At 41.6% G+C, this 13,862-nt stretch overlaps 1 protein-coding gene across 6 annotated transcripts in view; it reads left to right on the forward strand.

Annotated features, from left to right (window-relative positions):
- arhgef28a (Rho guanine nucleotide exchange factor (GEF) 28a) overlaps nt 1–13,862 on the forward strand; it is a 93,160-nt gene that overhangs the window by 52,682 nt on the left and 26,616 nt on the right. For 3 of the 6 annotated variants that reach the window (XM_072673966.1, XM_072673974.1, XM_072673998.1), the window contains 13 exons: nt 1,221–1,263; nt 2,094–2,195; nt 6,067–6,190; nt 6,563–6,698; nt 7,684–7,739; nt 7,966–8,026; nt 8,652–8,790; nt 9,621–9,739; nt 9,818–9,958; nt 10,644–10,894; nt 12,111–12,236; nt 12,451–12,568; nt 12,796–13,047. In XM_072673966.1, the coding sequence (XP_072530067.1) occupies nt 1,221–1,263; nt 2,094–2,195; nt 6,067–6,190; nt 6,563–6,698; nt 7,684–7,739; nt 7,966–8,026; nt 8,652–8,790; nt 9,621–9,739; nt 9,818–9,958; nt 10,644–10,894; nt 12,111–12,236; nt 12,451–12,568; nt 12,796–13,047 (1,668 nt within the window). The remainder of the gene's footprint in view (nt 1–1,220; nt 1,264–2,093; nt 2,196–6,066; nt 6,191–6,562; nt 6,699–7,683; nt 7,740–7,965; nt 8,027–8,651; nt 8,791–9,620; nt 9,740–9,817; nt 9,959–10,643; nt 10,895–12,110; nt 12,237–12,450; nt 12,569–12,795; nt 13,048–13,862) is intronic. The other 3 variants (XM_072673982.1, XM_072673989.1, XM_072674006.1) reach the window with 1 other exon arrangement.

The raw sequence follows: 13,862 nt of genomic DNA on the forward strand, positions 1-13,862 counted from the left end.
TACCAGCTAAAAGAAGCCTGTGCCGACAAACATGGCTTAAGAGTGATTGGAAGGAGCGCGCCATCTACCCACCCGGCGAGAGCATAGCCAATTGGGTTCTCTTGGACTCCGGCCGCTAATGGCAAAGCAGCATTTCTCTGGATTCTAACTCGGGACCCCCATAGTGCCCATAGTGGTAGCATGTTAGACTGACACGCTGAGCCCCCTGGGAACTCTTTTGACAGTGTTCCAATCTCTGCCTAACAAAGCATCCAGCAAATTTCATCAATGATGTTAACTAAAGGAACAGTTCAGGGAAAAGTTAACATACAATTAACATGATTTATTACTCATCACCTGCAGTCGATCAGCCAAGACCTGTTTCTTTAAGGGTTTTAGCATCGCATGACTATGCAAACACCCTTTTTTTAATACAGGAATTCAAGCCCTTAATCAAATGAACATGATGTCTTCCCTAAATGCAATCAATCAACCAAGACTATGGTATCTGAATTTTGCTTCTTTAGTTTTAAACGGGAGATGCTAGGCTAATGTTGCTAATAAACACTGGATTTAGACTTTCACCAATCTCATCTCCGTAAATGCGTCCTCAAAATTGTCTCTTAACCCAGATCTTTGTTTGTTTGGTGCAGACAAATTCATGTGGTTTATGACACTGTATGACTATCTTTAGGGCTACAGAAACAAAAATCTTCACAAAACTTTACAGCAAAAGGACAAAATTATGTTTTCAAGTCATTTTGGAGCATTTCTATTAGTCCATTCATTAAAGAACAACTAGCAGATTTAAATTATGTTAAAAAGTGAAGAACAGCAGGGGACGCTGGTTTAAAACCCGGGTCATGCTGCCTGCTATAAGCAGTCGGAGTCTGAGAGAGCACAATTGGCCTTGCATATCCGGGTGTGTAGATGGCGCTCTCGTGCTCTCTCTCTACTTCACTTCAGTGGGATGCTGGCCAGCATGGGCGTCTCCTAGCTGATGCACCGAAGCTTGGTACCTATCGCTTTCCTGTTAGCACCTTGGTTGCCCACTGGAGCATTACATGTGATGGGGAGAGTACTAATAAATGAAAAACGCAAGGACCTTTTTTTCAGTTTATTTTTTGAATTCTTACTTCAACAGGTGGCTTTTGGACAAACACCTGAACCGTGTTGCATTGTACATGCATGTGCAGCATTGTACATACATTGCACTAATGGATCTATTCTCTTTTCAACAGAACAGCGTGCATTCAGCCTAACAGAGCAGTCGCAAGAGAAAAGGTAATGGCTCCACTCTACACCCAGAGTGTCTTCTCACTTTCTGTTTGTGCTATCGAGCGGGATTATAGGATTCTCGGATGTCAGAGTGACGACAGGGTTGCCTGGAGACAGAGTGCTTCCTGTTGTAGTTTCGAAGGTCATGGCTTTTTCCTTTTTTCCCCTCAAAATGGCCCTGACCTTTTTCAAAAGCGCTAGGTGTAGCGAGCAGACACGTGAGCGAAAGTGCTGATGGAACCTAAAGGAGTAAATGTGTTGTAATAGATGCGTCTGGAAGTCTGGCTGAGTCTCTCTGACTCTCTCTCCTTTGCACAATATCTCCATCTGGTGGATAGTATCTGTTAATGGGAGTTGGTGGTTTAAAGGGAAGTTCTAGTGTTGTTTTGCTTGATTGTTAGTTTTAATTAATTTAATTATTTTTTTTTTTTTTATTTAATAATTAAAGTTAACGGTTATTATTATTCAGCGTTTTGGTGTGAAATGTTCACAGTGGTGGTGAATAGAACCAGCCATCTGAGGCCCACATGTCAAAGATATTACACAAAAATGTTTATGGAAGCAATGTCTGATGCTTGGTTTCAGCCTAGTACATTTGTCGTTCTACAAAACAGGTGTTTTGCTTTCCATTTTAAAATTTTCCAAATACTTTATTTATTTTATTTATTTTAAATCCACACATGAAATATGTTCATCCTCTAAAAACATTTTTTCCACCTCAGGCATAAAATATAATGTTATCCTTTTTATTCAGACATGAGATTAATGTCCACAATAAAAATGTGACACAGTGGTGTGCTCAGTGCTCACTCAGCCCTGTATTTAAACCTCTGTAGGGAGTTAAAGTTCCGTAGACGCGCTCAGTCGGCCGATGACGAGTCCGGCGTTGAGCTGGATGACTCCCTCCAGCACCTTACTCTCTCTGAATTCCTCAAAGAGTACGTCACAGCATTCTTCGCTTCAGACCTCCAGCATCTGCCATTAGCTTGACCATCTTGACCATCTGCTTACACTTCTAACCTTTATGTTGTTTGACCCCCAACCTCTAACTACAGCATCCAGTGTGTATCTTCTGGCATGGAGTAAAAAAAATGTTTGTTACTAAATTGTCTCGATACTGTGTTGAAGCAGTTGGAACTAACCACACACTCACTGTCCTCTTTATTAGGAACACCTACCTTGTGCTTTTCCTAGGTGCTCCACCATATAGGTTCACCTTTTAGGTGTACAATTACTGCAGTCCATCTGTTGTCAGGCACACTTTCTGCCATCAATCATTGGTCATTTTCTGACAGTAAGACCTCTGGCCAAATATTCTTTGGGTAGTAGACCCAGTGAGGTACAAAATATTCAGCCAAGAGCAGTTCTGTAGTCAGAAACTGACCCCTGATTGAGATCTAGAACATTGCTAACAGTGTAAAACCTTGATGTTTCAGTTAAGTGACACAGACAAAGTGGCTATAACATCTTTAGACAATGTTGAGTGTGAGTGTGAGTGTGTGTGTATATGTATATATATATATATATATATATATATATATATATATATATATATATATATATATACACACACACACACACACATATACATATAAATCTGTAATCTTCTAAGGTATGTATGAAATGCTGAGAATGCAGGGAATGCTTACAAGCCTCTTGTTATTGAGGGCAATGACTAATTTGTAATTGGACATGTAGCTGGGAGAATGCATGACTCACACAGAGCCGCTGTCACTGCCGAAACCCAACTAACCTGTGTGTTATAAATAACTGCTGAAGAATGTGTTCTCTTTAAACCACAACAACACTCATGTTTTTTTGTGATTAAGTGGGATGTGGCAATTATTACCAAGCAGGATTTATTGGCTAGCAAGCTAACCTCGGGATACAGGTTCTTACAGGTAACATAAATTCAGGACAATACAGTGTCTCTTGATTTGCTGTAGACCAGGATCTCTCAGACCTAGTTCTGGAGATCCTCTCTCCCATGCATGGTTTTAGGTATTCCCTTTCCAGACCCACCTGCTTCTACTCAGGATATACTGGGGAATACTTGAAACTGTCCAAGGCAAAGTGTCCCTAAGAATCAAGACGAGAGCCAATAGGTTGCATTTTTGCCAACTGAAATTTGTGGACAATGCTTTAGCATCAATATAAGCAGTAATCGAAATAAATATTTGTTGCAAAATGGTTAGATCTTGAGGAATGTACAAAAATAAAAGGTTAAATTTCAAGTTAGTATACATTATTTGGTAACAGTGAACATCCTTTATAAGGCTGCCTGATGCGACATTCAACATTTCATAACAAGTCACATAAACTTCTATAAACAAAAAAAAGGGTTATTCCAAAAAGTGTCAGTGCTCAGGTAAAAGTACCTAAAATTTGTCCAAAATAACTTCTATGACAACTGATGCTTGTTAGAATTGGACTTCATAAATGTTTATGTAGGTTTCTGTCAGTTTAACCGCAACCCATGTGTTACACAGCTTTATGGATGTGTAGGGAAAAAATCATTTAAGTTTAATGTAAACAAAAAAAATGAAAACTCTGTGTGGGACTCCGTAAGCTTTGGCCCTTTCATATCATAGTCATCTGTGGTCAGGAGTCCAAAAGAGTATAATATCTATGTGTGGGTAGGATGGCTCTCCCTCTCCCACATCACCCACCATGGTGCTAGCCAGTGCAGGCATCTGTTGGTTGACCTAAAGAAATTTAACATTCTTCCCCAAGCGTGTTGAGCTGTCCAGTGCATTCCAAAAAAAACCCTATATAAAACACACACACACACACACACACACACACACACACACACACACACACACACACAGTGGGGGGGGGGGGAGTATTTAGTCAGTCACCAATTGTGCAAGTTCTCCCACTTAAAAAAATGAGAGAGAAATGAGATGACATCATAGGTAGACCTCAACTATGAGAGACAAAATGAGAAAAAAAATTCTGAAAATCACATTGTCTGATTTTTAAAGAATTTATTTGCAAATAATGGTGGAAAATAAGTATTTGGTCACCTACAAACAAGCAAAATTTCTGGCTGTCACAGACCTGTAACTTCTTCTTTAAGAGGCTTCTCTGTCCTCCACTCATTACCTGTATTAATGGCACTGTTTGAGGTTGTGGGCAGGTGTCTTTTATACCGTTAACGAGTTCAGTCAGTCACACTCCAAACTCCACTATGGAGAAGACCAAAGAGCTGTCGAAGGACACCAGAAACAAAATTGTAGACCTGCACCAGGCTGGGAAGACTGAATCTGCAATAGGCAAGCAGCTTGGTGTGAAGAAATCTACTGTGGGAGCAATAATCAGAAAATGGGAGACCTACAAGACCACTGCTATTCTCCCTCGATCAGGGGCTCCACGCAAGATCTCAGCCCGTGGGGTCAAAATGATCACAAGAACGGTGAGCAAAAATCCCAGAACCACACGGGGGGACCTAGTAAATGACCTGCAGAAGCTGGGACCAATGTTACAAAGGCTACCGTCAGTAACACACTACGCTGCCAGGGACTCAGATCTTGCAGTGCCAGACGTGTTCCCCTGCTTAAGCCAGTACATATCCGGGCGCGTCTGAAGTTTGCTAGAGAGCATTTGGACGTTCCGGAAGAGTATTGGGAGAATGTCTTATGGTCAGATGAAACCAAAGTAGAACTGTTTGGTACAAACAACTCGTTGTGTTTGGAGGAGAGTGAATGCTGAGTTGCATCCAAAGAACACCATACCAACTGTGAAGCATGGGGGTGGCAACATCATGCTTTGGGGCTGTTTCTCTGCAAAGGGACTAGGACGACTGGTCCGTGTACATGAAAGAATGAATGGGGTCATGTATTGTGAGATTTTGAGTGCAAACCTCCTTCCATCAGCAAGGGCATTGAAGATGAAACGTGGCTGGGTCTTTCAGCATGACAATGATCCCAAGCACACTGCCAGGGCAACAAAGGAGTGGCTTCGTAAGAAGCATTTCAAGGTCCTGGAGTGGCATGGCCAGTCTCCAGATCTCAACCCCATAGAAAACCTTTGGAGGGAGTTAAAAATCTGTGTTGCCCGCCAACAGCCCCAAAACATCACTGCTCTAGAGGAGATCTGCATGGAGGAATGGGCCAACATACCAGCAACGGTGTGTGCCAACCTTGTGAAGACTTACAGAAAATGTTTGACCTCTGTCATTGCCAACAAAGGATATATAACAAAGTACTGAGATGAACTTTTGTTATTGACCAAATACTTATTTTCCACCATTATTTGCAAATAAATTATTTAAAAATCAGACAATGTGATTTTCAGATTTTTCTTTTCTCATTTTGTCTCTCATAGTTGAGGTCTACCTATGATGTCAATTACAGGCCTCTCTCATTTTTTTAAGTGGGAGAACTTGCACAATTGGTGACTGACTAAATACTTTTTTCCCCACTGTATATATATATATATATATATATATATATATATATATATATATATATATATATATATAGAGGTGGCGCTATAAGCCTGTGTTATCATTCACCCTACCTGCCATCGTGTGGTAGGCGAAGTCCGAGCTAGTGGGTGGCAATAACTAATCTGGGGGGAAAACTCACAGACTATGGTTCTGAGACCAGTTTTCCAGGTTGACCCACTGTCCTGCAGTTCTCCTGTATGTAATAATGCTACTTTAGGTTTAAGATTACTTCTGGTTCAAACCAGTTAACTTGCTGACCAGTATATCCAGCTTGGAAATATAACCACACTTCATATTAACTGTCCTTGTTGTCTTTAACTCTTAAGTGTATTTGAATGATGAAACTGTGTTTTTAGAATCGAGGAAGAAGAATGGGATCGGTACATTATTCCTTCGAAGGCGGAGTCTGAGAAATATAAAGTTAGCCGTACCTTCAGTTTCATCAAGAGTCGAATGTACAGCACTCGCAACAAGAATAAGGTAAACACATGCACGAGTCGTTTGACAGCTGTTCTGCCTTCAGTTTCAGCCAATTTTTCAGTCCTCTTTTACCATATGTTTCTAAACCTAAGTTCAGAACCTAAAAAGGCCATGACTAAACACAGGCTGAGCAGCTATCCTAAAAACAAACATGTGGTCCCAAGTCCTAGCGCTTTAATCATTAACCCCTCCTGTGCCCGGCTAACCAGTTCCTGAACCCAATCTACCCAAACTTGGCGGTCTCAACTGCTTTGGTCTCCCTGACGCATGATAGAGCTAAAGCCCTAAAGGAACAGATGGAAACGGTAGACAGTTATGGCCTTTGCCATATGGGCCAGTAATGTTATCATGGCTCTTTCTTGGTTTTCGAAGGGGAAAGCAAAGGAGAGAGAAGCCAAAGAGAAGCAAGGTAACGGACACCAGTTTACAGCAGGACCTGGCCAGGGGCCTTCAGTGTGTGAGGTGTGCGACAAGCCTGCTGCTGGGAAAGAAACTCTACACTGCACTAGTGAGTTTTCTACTTGTTTGGCTTTGGCGTCCTTATTAGTTTAAATATTTTAAGCTGCATATAGTGAATAGAAAACCAGCAGGTTCACTTGACGCATGATGCTATGCTAAACTTTCTGTGTTGGTTGATGTTAATGGTCCTAGAGTGACTTTTAATTTCTCATAAAAGTGTTTTCAGTTTTATTGTTAAGTGAAATGTGAGCTGTTAATTCCAATGTTCACTAAGTTAAGACCAACTTCTGAAAGCTTAACCTGTAGAATAGGTAGCTTTGTGTTATTTACCCTAAAAAGTCCTGACTGCTCTAAGTAAAATCTTCTTTCGAATAGATAGTTTGGAAAAATCTATTTTTGGTTTGGTAGGCTGTTTCGTGGGCACAGTGACTCTTCCACCATTGGTCCAATGCTCCTGAAACTACTTAATTGAATATATTGTTGCTGGCCTGCAGATACCTTCATCACTTTTTGGTGTAATTGAAATCTGGCGGTTGTTCTTTACATTGTGTCATGACTGTGTTCACAGTCGTGAACCAGATTAACTTGTAGTTAAATTAGTTTCATTTACTTGCATTGAATGTGGTAAATATGGTTGTTTACTTTCTCCTATAAAGCTGTTGTTTTAAATATTTCTATCTTCTCCTGTAAAGCTGCTTTTTTGGATATAAGGTTTTTTTCTTTCTCTTGTAAAGTTGCTGTTTTGTAGGGTTTTTCCTTCTCCTTTAAAGTTGCCGTTTTGAAGATACAAGATTTTGTTCTGGCAGCAAAAGATATATCACTGTCTTGCAGTTGAAGAGATTTTGCCACTATGCAGTGGACTTAAGACAACTTTTTTTTTTTTTGTTCTGACAGCTCAGAAATATGAAGCATTATGTGTAAGCATTATTATGGCTTACAGTATGTATAGATGGGGCAAATCAATACATTTAGTCCGTAGTGTATTTGTTATGTGTTAATATGTGGTTTGTTTTTTTTTGTCCATGTGTTTTTAGACTGTGCTGTCAGCATCCATAAGGGCTGTAAAGACTCTGCAGCACAGTGTCTTAAGGTATGCTTGTGTGTGTGTGTGTTTGTGCAGAAACCAAACCCCACAGATAGCCAGAGTTTAATAGTTAAGCTCAAAGCTGTAACACATTTGCCTGTTCTTGGACATTTGTGTGCTGGGGGTCTCATTTCACCTGAGCTGTGTGCCCTTCTGTTGCACTCTGAGAAAGGGGGGGCAGGTGGGGGGTGCACCAGAGGAAAATGGCTTGACAATTATTTTTCCTTCACAGAAAGTTCAGGATAAATATGCAGTTTCCATGGTGAAGACCAGAGCGGCCACCCTCCCTCAGAGTGAGTTCTTCCACTGTGCTACACATGTGCTCAAGGGCAGGGGATACAGCGTGGGTGAAGTCTTTTCTAACACAGTCCTCATGAAATCTGTTTAACTGTTGGATGTGATAAACTGCTCTGACTTAGTCTCTCCTTCTGACGCTCCAGGATCATTCAGGGTTTTTTTTGTTGTGTTGCTGTACTTATGCATATTATCATTTCAAGTGTGAGTAGTGGATATTCCATTGTAGGCTGAAATTTTGTGGGCATAATCATATATATGTAGACATACACAAGACCACTGAAGGTGCCCCATGGTATTCGGCACCAAGACATTGGCAGCAGACCCTTTAAGTCCTGTAGGTTGTGATGTGGGGCCTCCATGGATGGCATTAATAAGCCTTAGGTCTCCATGATCTTGACGCAGGCTTGCCGGTTGTCCTTTCTTGGAGCACAGATGCTTCAGTTGATGTACCTGTACCTCTACTAATGTTATGACTGATCTGTGTGTCTGTCTTCATCTGTTTACAATTTTCAGTGGAGTCCCTTAAACAGGGCTTCATCACTTTCTAAGCCCTGCTTAGGAAATGATGTTAAACAGAACAGATGATGAATGTTTTCTTGTTTTCTGTTTTCTCAAATATAGATTTTGTAGTGCGTGAAAGTACTTCATCTTCACCAATGTCCACTTCAGCCTCCCTACCAGTGATGACCCCACGAGAGAGGAAAGACACGGCCCCTCTGCCATGCCCTCTCTCCAGAAGTGTTCCTCTAGTTCCAGAGCGGTTAGAAAACCTCAGTCTTACTTTCCTCATCAATCTTTGACAGTCTCGATACCTCTTTTTAGAATCTTCTGATCTCTGATTGTGCATGAAACAAAGCCAGTCATCCCTTTGTCTTACCTGTAGTCAACAGCCAAGATTTGCTTTGTTAGCCTCGACCTGTAAAGCTAAGAAGGAAACTTGTACCCACCAGTTAGAGCTGTGCAAACGGTCGGGAATATCCCCTGGACAGGGCAGGGACAAATACACTATATGGATAAATGGCTCACTCATTGTTTCTTCTAAAAATCAAGTATATTCAAAAAGCTAACACTGCTTTTGTGGACGTAACTACCTCCACTGTCCAGGGATTTCACTAGTTTTTGGAGCTTTGCAAGTGAGGATCTGATTGCATTCAGTTACAAGAGTGTTAGTGAGGTCTGATTGTTGGATGATCACCACCCCACCTCATCCCCAATTCCTCAACTTGTTCCCCCACTCATTTCAGATGACATCGTTGCACTGCTCTCAACACTGAGCTGTAGAAGCTTTATACTCCTCTAGCCCACACCTGGCATTAGGCATACTGCCAACAGGTTCATGATATATCTTCTCCAAAGAGTCTTATTCTATTGGGAATTTCTCTACAAGGACTAGACCACAACGACATCAGCAGTAGATGCTACTTAAAGTAGCTGAAGCCGTTCATTAGAATGGGTGTCCACAAACACACACACACACACACACACACACACACACACACATATATATATATATATATATATATATATATATATATAAAACTATTCCTTGAAAGATTGAACACGGACATCCTGACTTATATTTCTGTTCAGGCTTGCTGAGAGTCCAGAGGGCGACAGTGATTCCTCCCTATGGAAGATTCCAGTCCAATCAGAAGAGGCCCTGCAGACTGTGGAATCCTCCACCTCCACGGAGTCCTCCCTCATGGAAGGTAAAGACAGTGACCCTTCTCATATTGGTAGTGAAAATAGAACGCAGATGTAGTATCAGCTCTTCGTTCTTCCCGCAGACACGGTGGATGCTTCTCTACAAAACGAGTTGGGGGCGGATGCTCAGGATTTGGAGGCGGAGTCCTGGAGTCTGGCAGTGGAGCCTCAATTCTGCCAGAGGCAGGAAAAGCACACCATCAAGAGACAGGATGTCATCTACGGTTAGCGCAGTACAACAGCTTGCATAATTGAGGCTAATAAGAAAAACAGGCAGGAAACACTGCACTGAACTCATTATTGCATTCAATAAGGAAGGAGAGGACATGTAGTTGTTTAGGTTTGTTTGGGTGTACATACAAACTTGGCCCTTAAGTAGTCTGCACATTCTGCAAACTCCCTTTGTTCTAAGGGTCAGTAATGGCTCGAAGACCATCTATGAGTTGTAGTGATGTACAGCTATCATGGAAGTATGAACTAAGGTGATATTTCTTTTTCTCACTCTAGGAAATCAAAGTCATTACATTTCAAGCTATAAAATATCATTTAGGGGGGTTTATTTGCTTTTGTTAAACAAGGGTCTCACTATAAGACAAAAAACTGCATCTGTCCTCATCTAGCTATAAAAATACTGGGGGTTTTTAAACTTTCTATTTAGAAATGTTCAATGGACCCCCACATATGTATGTTTTATGCATTTGTGAATATAGTCGAACAGGCGCCTTGAGCTACCAGTCTAATAAAGCAGTTGCTCAGTTTCTAATGGTTGTTCTAATGCAGTGTTAGCTTTGTAGCTCTGTTGCAAAAATGTCTTGTCTGAAACATTGCAATACATCAGAGACATTTTTTAGATGAAACCTGAAAAGCTTGGGTAAATATGTAATTCTGATTGTACTGGTTCTTGTTTAGAGCTCATGCAGACAGAGTTACACCACCTCCAGACGCTGACCATCATGGCGGAGGTGTTTAGGCGGGGCATGCGAGAGGAGGTGGGGTTGGACGCAGACACCCTTGGCCGGATTTTCCCATGCTTGGATGAACTCCTCCTCCTGCACAGAGACTTCCTTTCTACTATGAGGGAGCGACGGTATAGCTCTGCTCAGCCTGACAGCGATCGGAACTACCTCATCCACCGTGTGGGTGACATCCTTCTGCAGCAGGTGGGCATTGCTGTTATAGAACAACAGCACACAAGGTTATGTGCCCTGCAAATGCCCTACATGTCCGAGATCATTGCTTCACACTGGGTGTGTGTATGTGTAACATGCAAGTCTCCTTATAAGATGGATAAGACAGTCCGCCAAATGCTGCCTTTTCACACCTCTGAACGCAGCCTTACCATTGCTAGAGTTATGATTACCTGTGCTAATCCTTACAGCTGTTACACACCTGTTAAACACAGCTGTCTGTTTTATTGGTTTTGTTTTTTTTGCGTGCCGATATCTGAATACTTCAAAGAAAAAGTAGCAGGTGTGAATATTCTTTCCTTCTTACAAAAGGGAAAAACTGTGGCATTGGGTAGGCAACCTTTCACTTTGGAATGGGAAAGGAAGACAGCGTCCCAATAGTTAAGGGAAATGTCCTTTTCTATCTGATTTTGCCTGGTAGTCACACAGACCTAGATGCTAGTAAACTGCCTGATGCTACCAGACAGCAGGGTTGAAAGAAAGACACAGACAATCTGTAATTCTTCACATTGCCATAGAATGTGATTGGTTGTGTGAGGTTGCAGAATGTAGACTAGTAACAAAAAAAAAGCTAGCTGTGTTGCCCCAGGAGCAGTGGTGGGTAGGGGTCCTTGCTTGATGGCACTGTCGGTTCCTGTTAGTTCCTGTCAGTTCAAGGGGTGAAATCAGGAAATCTGGTCATAAGACCGCTTCTCTAACCTTCAGGCTCCACTGTTTCCACATTTCTCAGCTGAGAAAGCCTGGGTCAGAGTGCTACTGCACCCCTGGAAAAGAGAAGGTTAAGGGCCTTTTCCAAGGGTCCAAGAGTGGAAGCTTAGTAGACCCACAACCCTGTTATCAATAACCAATGAGCCCCCACCGCCCTTCTCTAAATATTCAGTGTGTATTCTGTGTATCGTGGATATTCATTTATTAAGGTCTGAATAAATTGTTCTTGTAGTCCAACAGCCTTTAGTCCATGTATGTTTGGTATCCAGGTATTACAACAGGACATGATACTTTTTTGTACAATAGGTCTAACTTTGCAATAACTGTAAATGTGCTGCCTAAATTTGAGGATTCTGGTTGGTGAATTTATTTATTTAATTAAAGGAAAAGTTGTTTACACAATCTTATGCTATGGTCACTTTTAGTTTTTTGTTTGTTTGATTTTACTGGCAAGTAAGAGAGGTGTTTGGTGTGTATGTAGTTCTCTCAGGAGAACGCTGAGAACATGAAGCAGGTGTACGGGGAGTTCTGCAGCCACCACACTGAAGCAGTCAGCTTCTTCAAGGAGCTTCAGCAGCAGAATAAGAGATTTCAGCTCTTTATAAAAGTAAGAGTTTTATTAAATACTTGATATTAAACTGTGTCTTCAGTTTAAAGTGAGATGATGTCTTTAATGCATGTACAGAATAATAATGCTTAGTATAACTTGTGTAGGTGACCACTGCACTAATCACTGTTTTCCTGAAAATAAGCTTTTCTGCTTCTGATGTTGGTTTGACAACGTGATTCTAAAGCCTACCCTGTCCTTATGGTCTTCATAGCAACAGAGTAGCAACTCCCTGGTAAAGAGGCGGGAAATCCCAGAGTGCATTTTATTAGTCACCCAGCGAATCACCAAATACCCTGTGCTTTTAGAGAGGATACTGCAGTACACTGAAGGTGGGTCTCTCCACACAGACATTTACACTCGCACGTTCATGACCGAACATAGTTAAACGAAGCAAAGTGCTATTTGTAGTTCCTCCAATGTCCGAGCCGTACGTGAATATTTGGTAAATTCGCAATACCCCGATTCAGATAAACATTTCCAGCTTCAGCAGACTCCCTTCATTCAGTTCATCATTTGACTCAGTTGAAATAAATCTCTCTCTTCCACACTCTATCAGAAGGTACAGAGGAGCACATTGACCTGTCCGCTGCCCTGGCTCATATCCGTGAGTTGATCTCGGCAGTGGATCTGCGGGTGAGCCAGCATGAGCAGAGCCAGTGGCTAAGCGAAGTTTTAAGCCGCATGGAGAATAAAAGCTCAGCCAAGCTGAAGAACGGCCTCACCTTCCGCAAGCAGGACATGGCCAGTGGCAGAGCTCTCCTGCATCGTGGCCCACTTCTCTGGAAGACTGCCACCGGGAGGCTGAAAGGTGAGGGAAAATAGACAGAGAGTAGAAAACTTCAAGGAGTTTATTAAAGGGGGGCGAACACCAATTTTCTAAATTTTAATGTTTTAAATGATGAGGAAAATTGGTTCGTTTTCAAGAAATTCACTGATAACATCTTTTTATTTATTTATTTATTTATTTATTTTCATTCCATCAAACCCAATGGTTTAAGCAGTTTTGTGTGTTACAGTTGGAGTGTTACAGTGGTTGGAGGTTTACATACACTTAATATGGGCATAAATATCATGGGCAAAATAATGGGCATTTGGACATTTTGAGAAACCAACCTGGAGTTCATTATTTAATATTAAGTTAAATATGTTACATAATTATTTGCACCTTACCAGACTGCTTTAAAAGCCACCAGCAAGCTTCTGACTGCATTCTTTTTATGTTTTATTTTATATGTGAAATAAAAAATCCCATTTTTCTCCCAATTTGGTACTGCCAGTTAACCCACCTGTCCGTAGCTCCTCCTAGCACTAGCAGTGCTCCCAGCACTAGGAGGACTTGACACACATGTCCTCCAATAAATGCAAAGTCTGCCACCAAAAGATGCAAAGCGAGCCACCGCCTCTGTTGCGGCATCGCCAGGCAGCAAACTGAGCTCTGAGGAAAGCGGCGGGTCCCCAGCTTCGCTGCACCAACTAACAGATGCATGTTCCAGCCAAAATCTGGTCATTCCAAAAGCTTAATACTAGTCTGCTTTATCCATTCCACAACCATCTTTGATGCATGTTTGGGGTCACTGTCTTCTTGGAACACCCAATTGTTTCCAAGTTTTTCATTTCTCCATC

Source organism: Salminus brasiliensis, chromosome 1, assembly GCF_030463535.1.
Source record: "Salminus brasiliensis chromosome 1, fSalBra1.hap2, whole genome shotgun sequence".
NCBI lineage: Eukaryota > Metazoa > Chordata > Actinopteri > Characiformes > Bryconidae > Salminus > Salminus brasiliensis.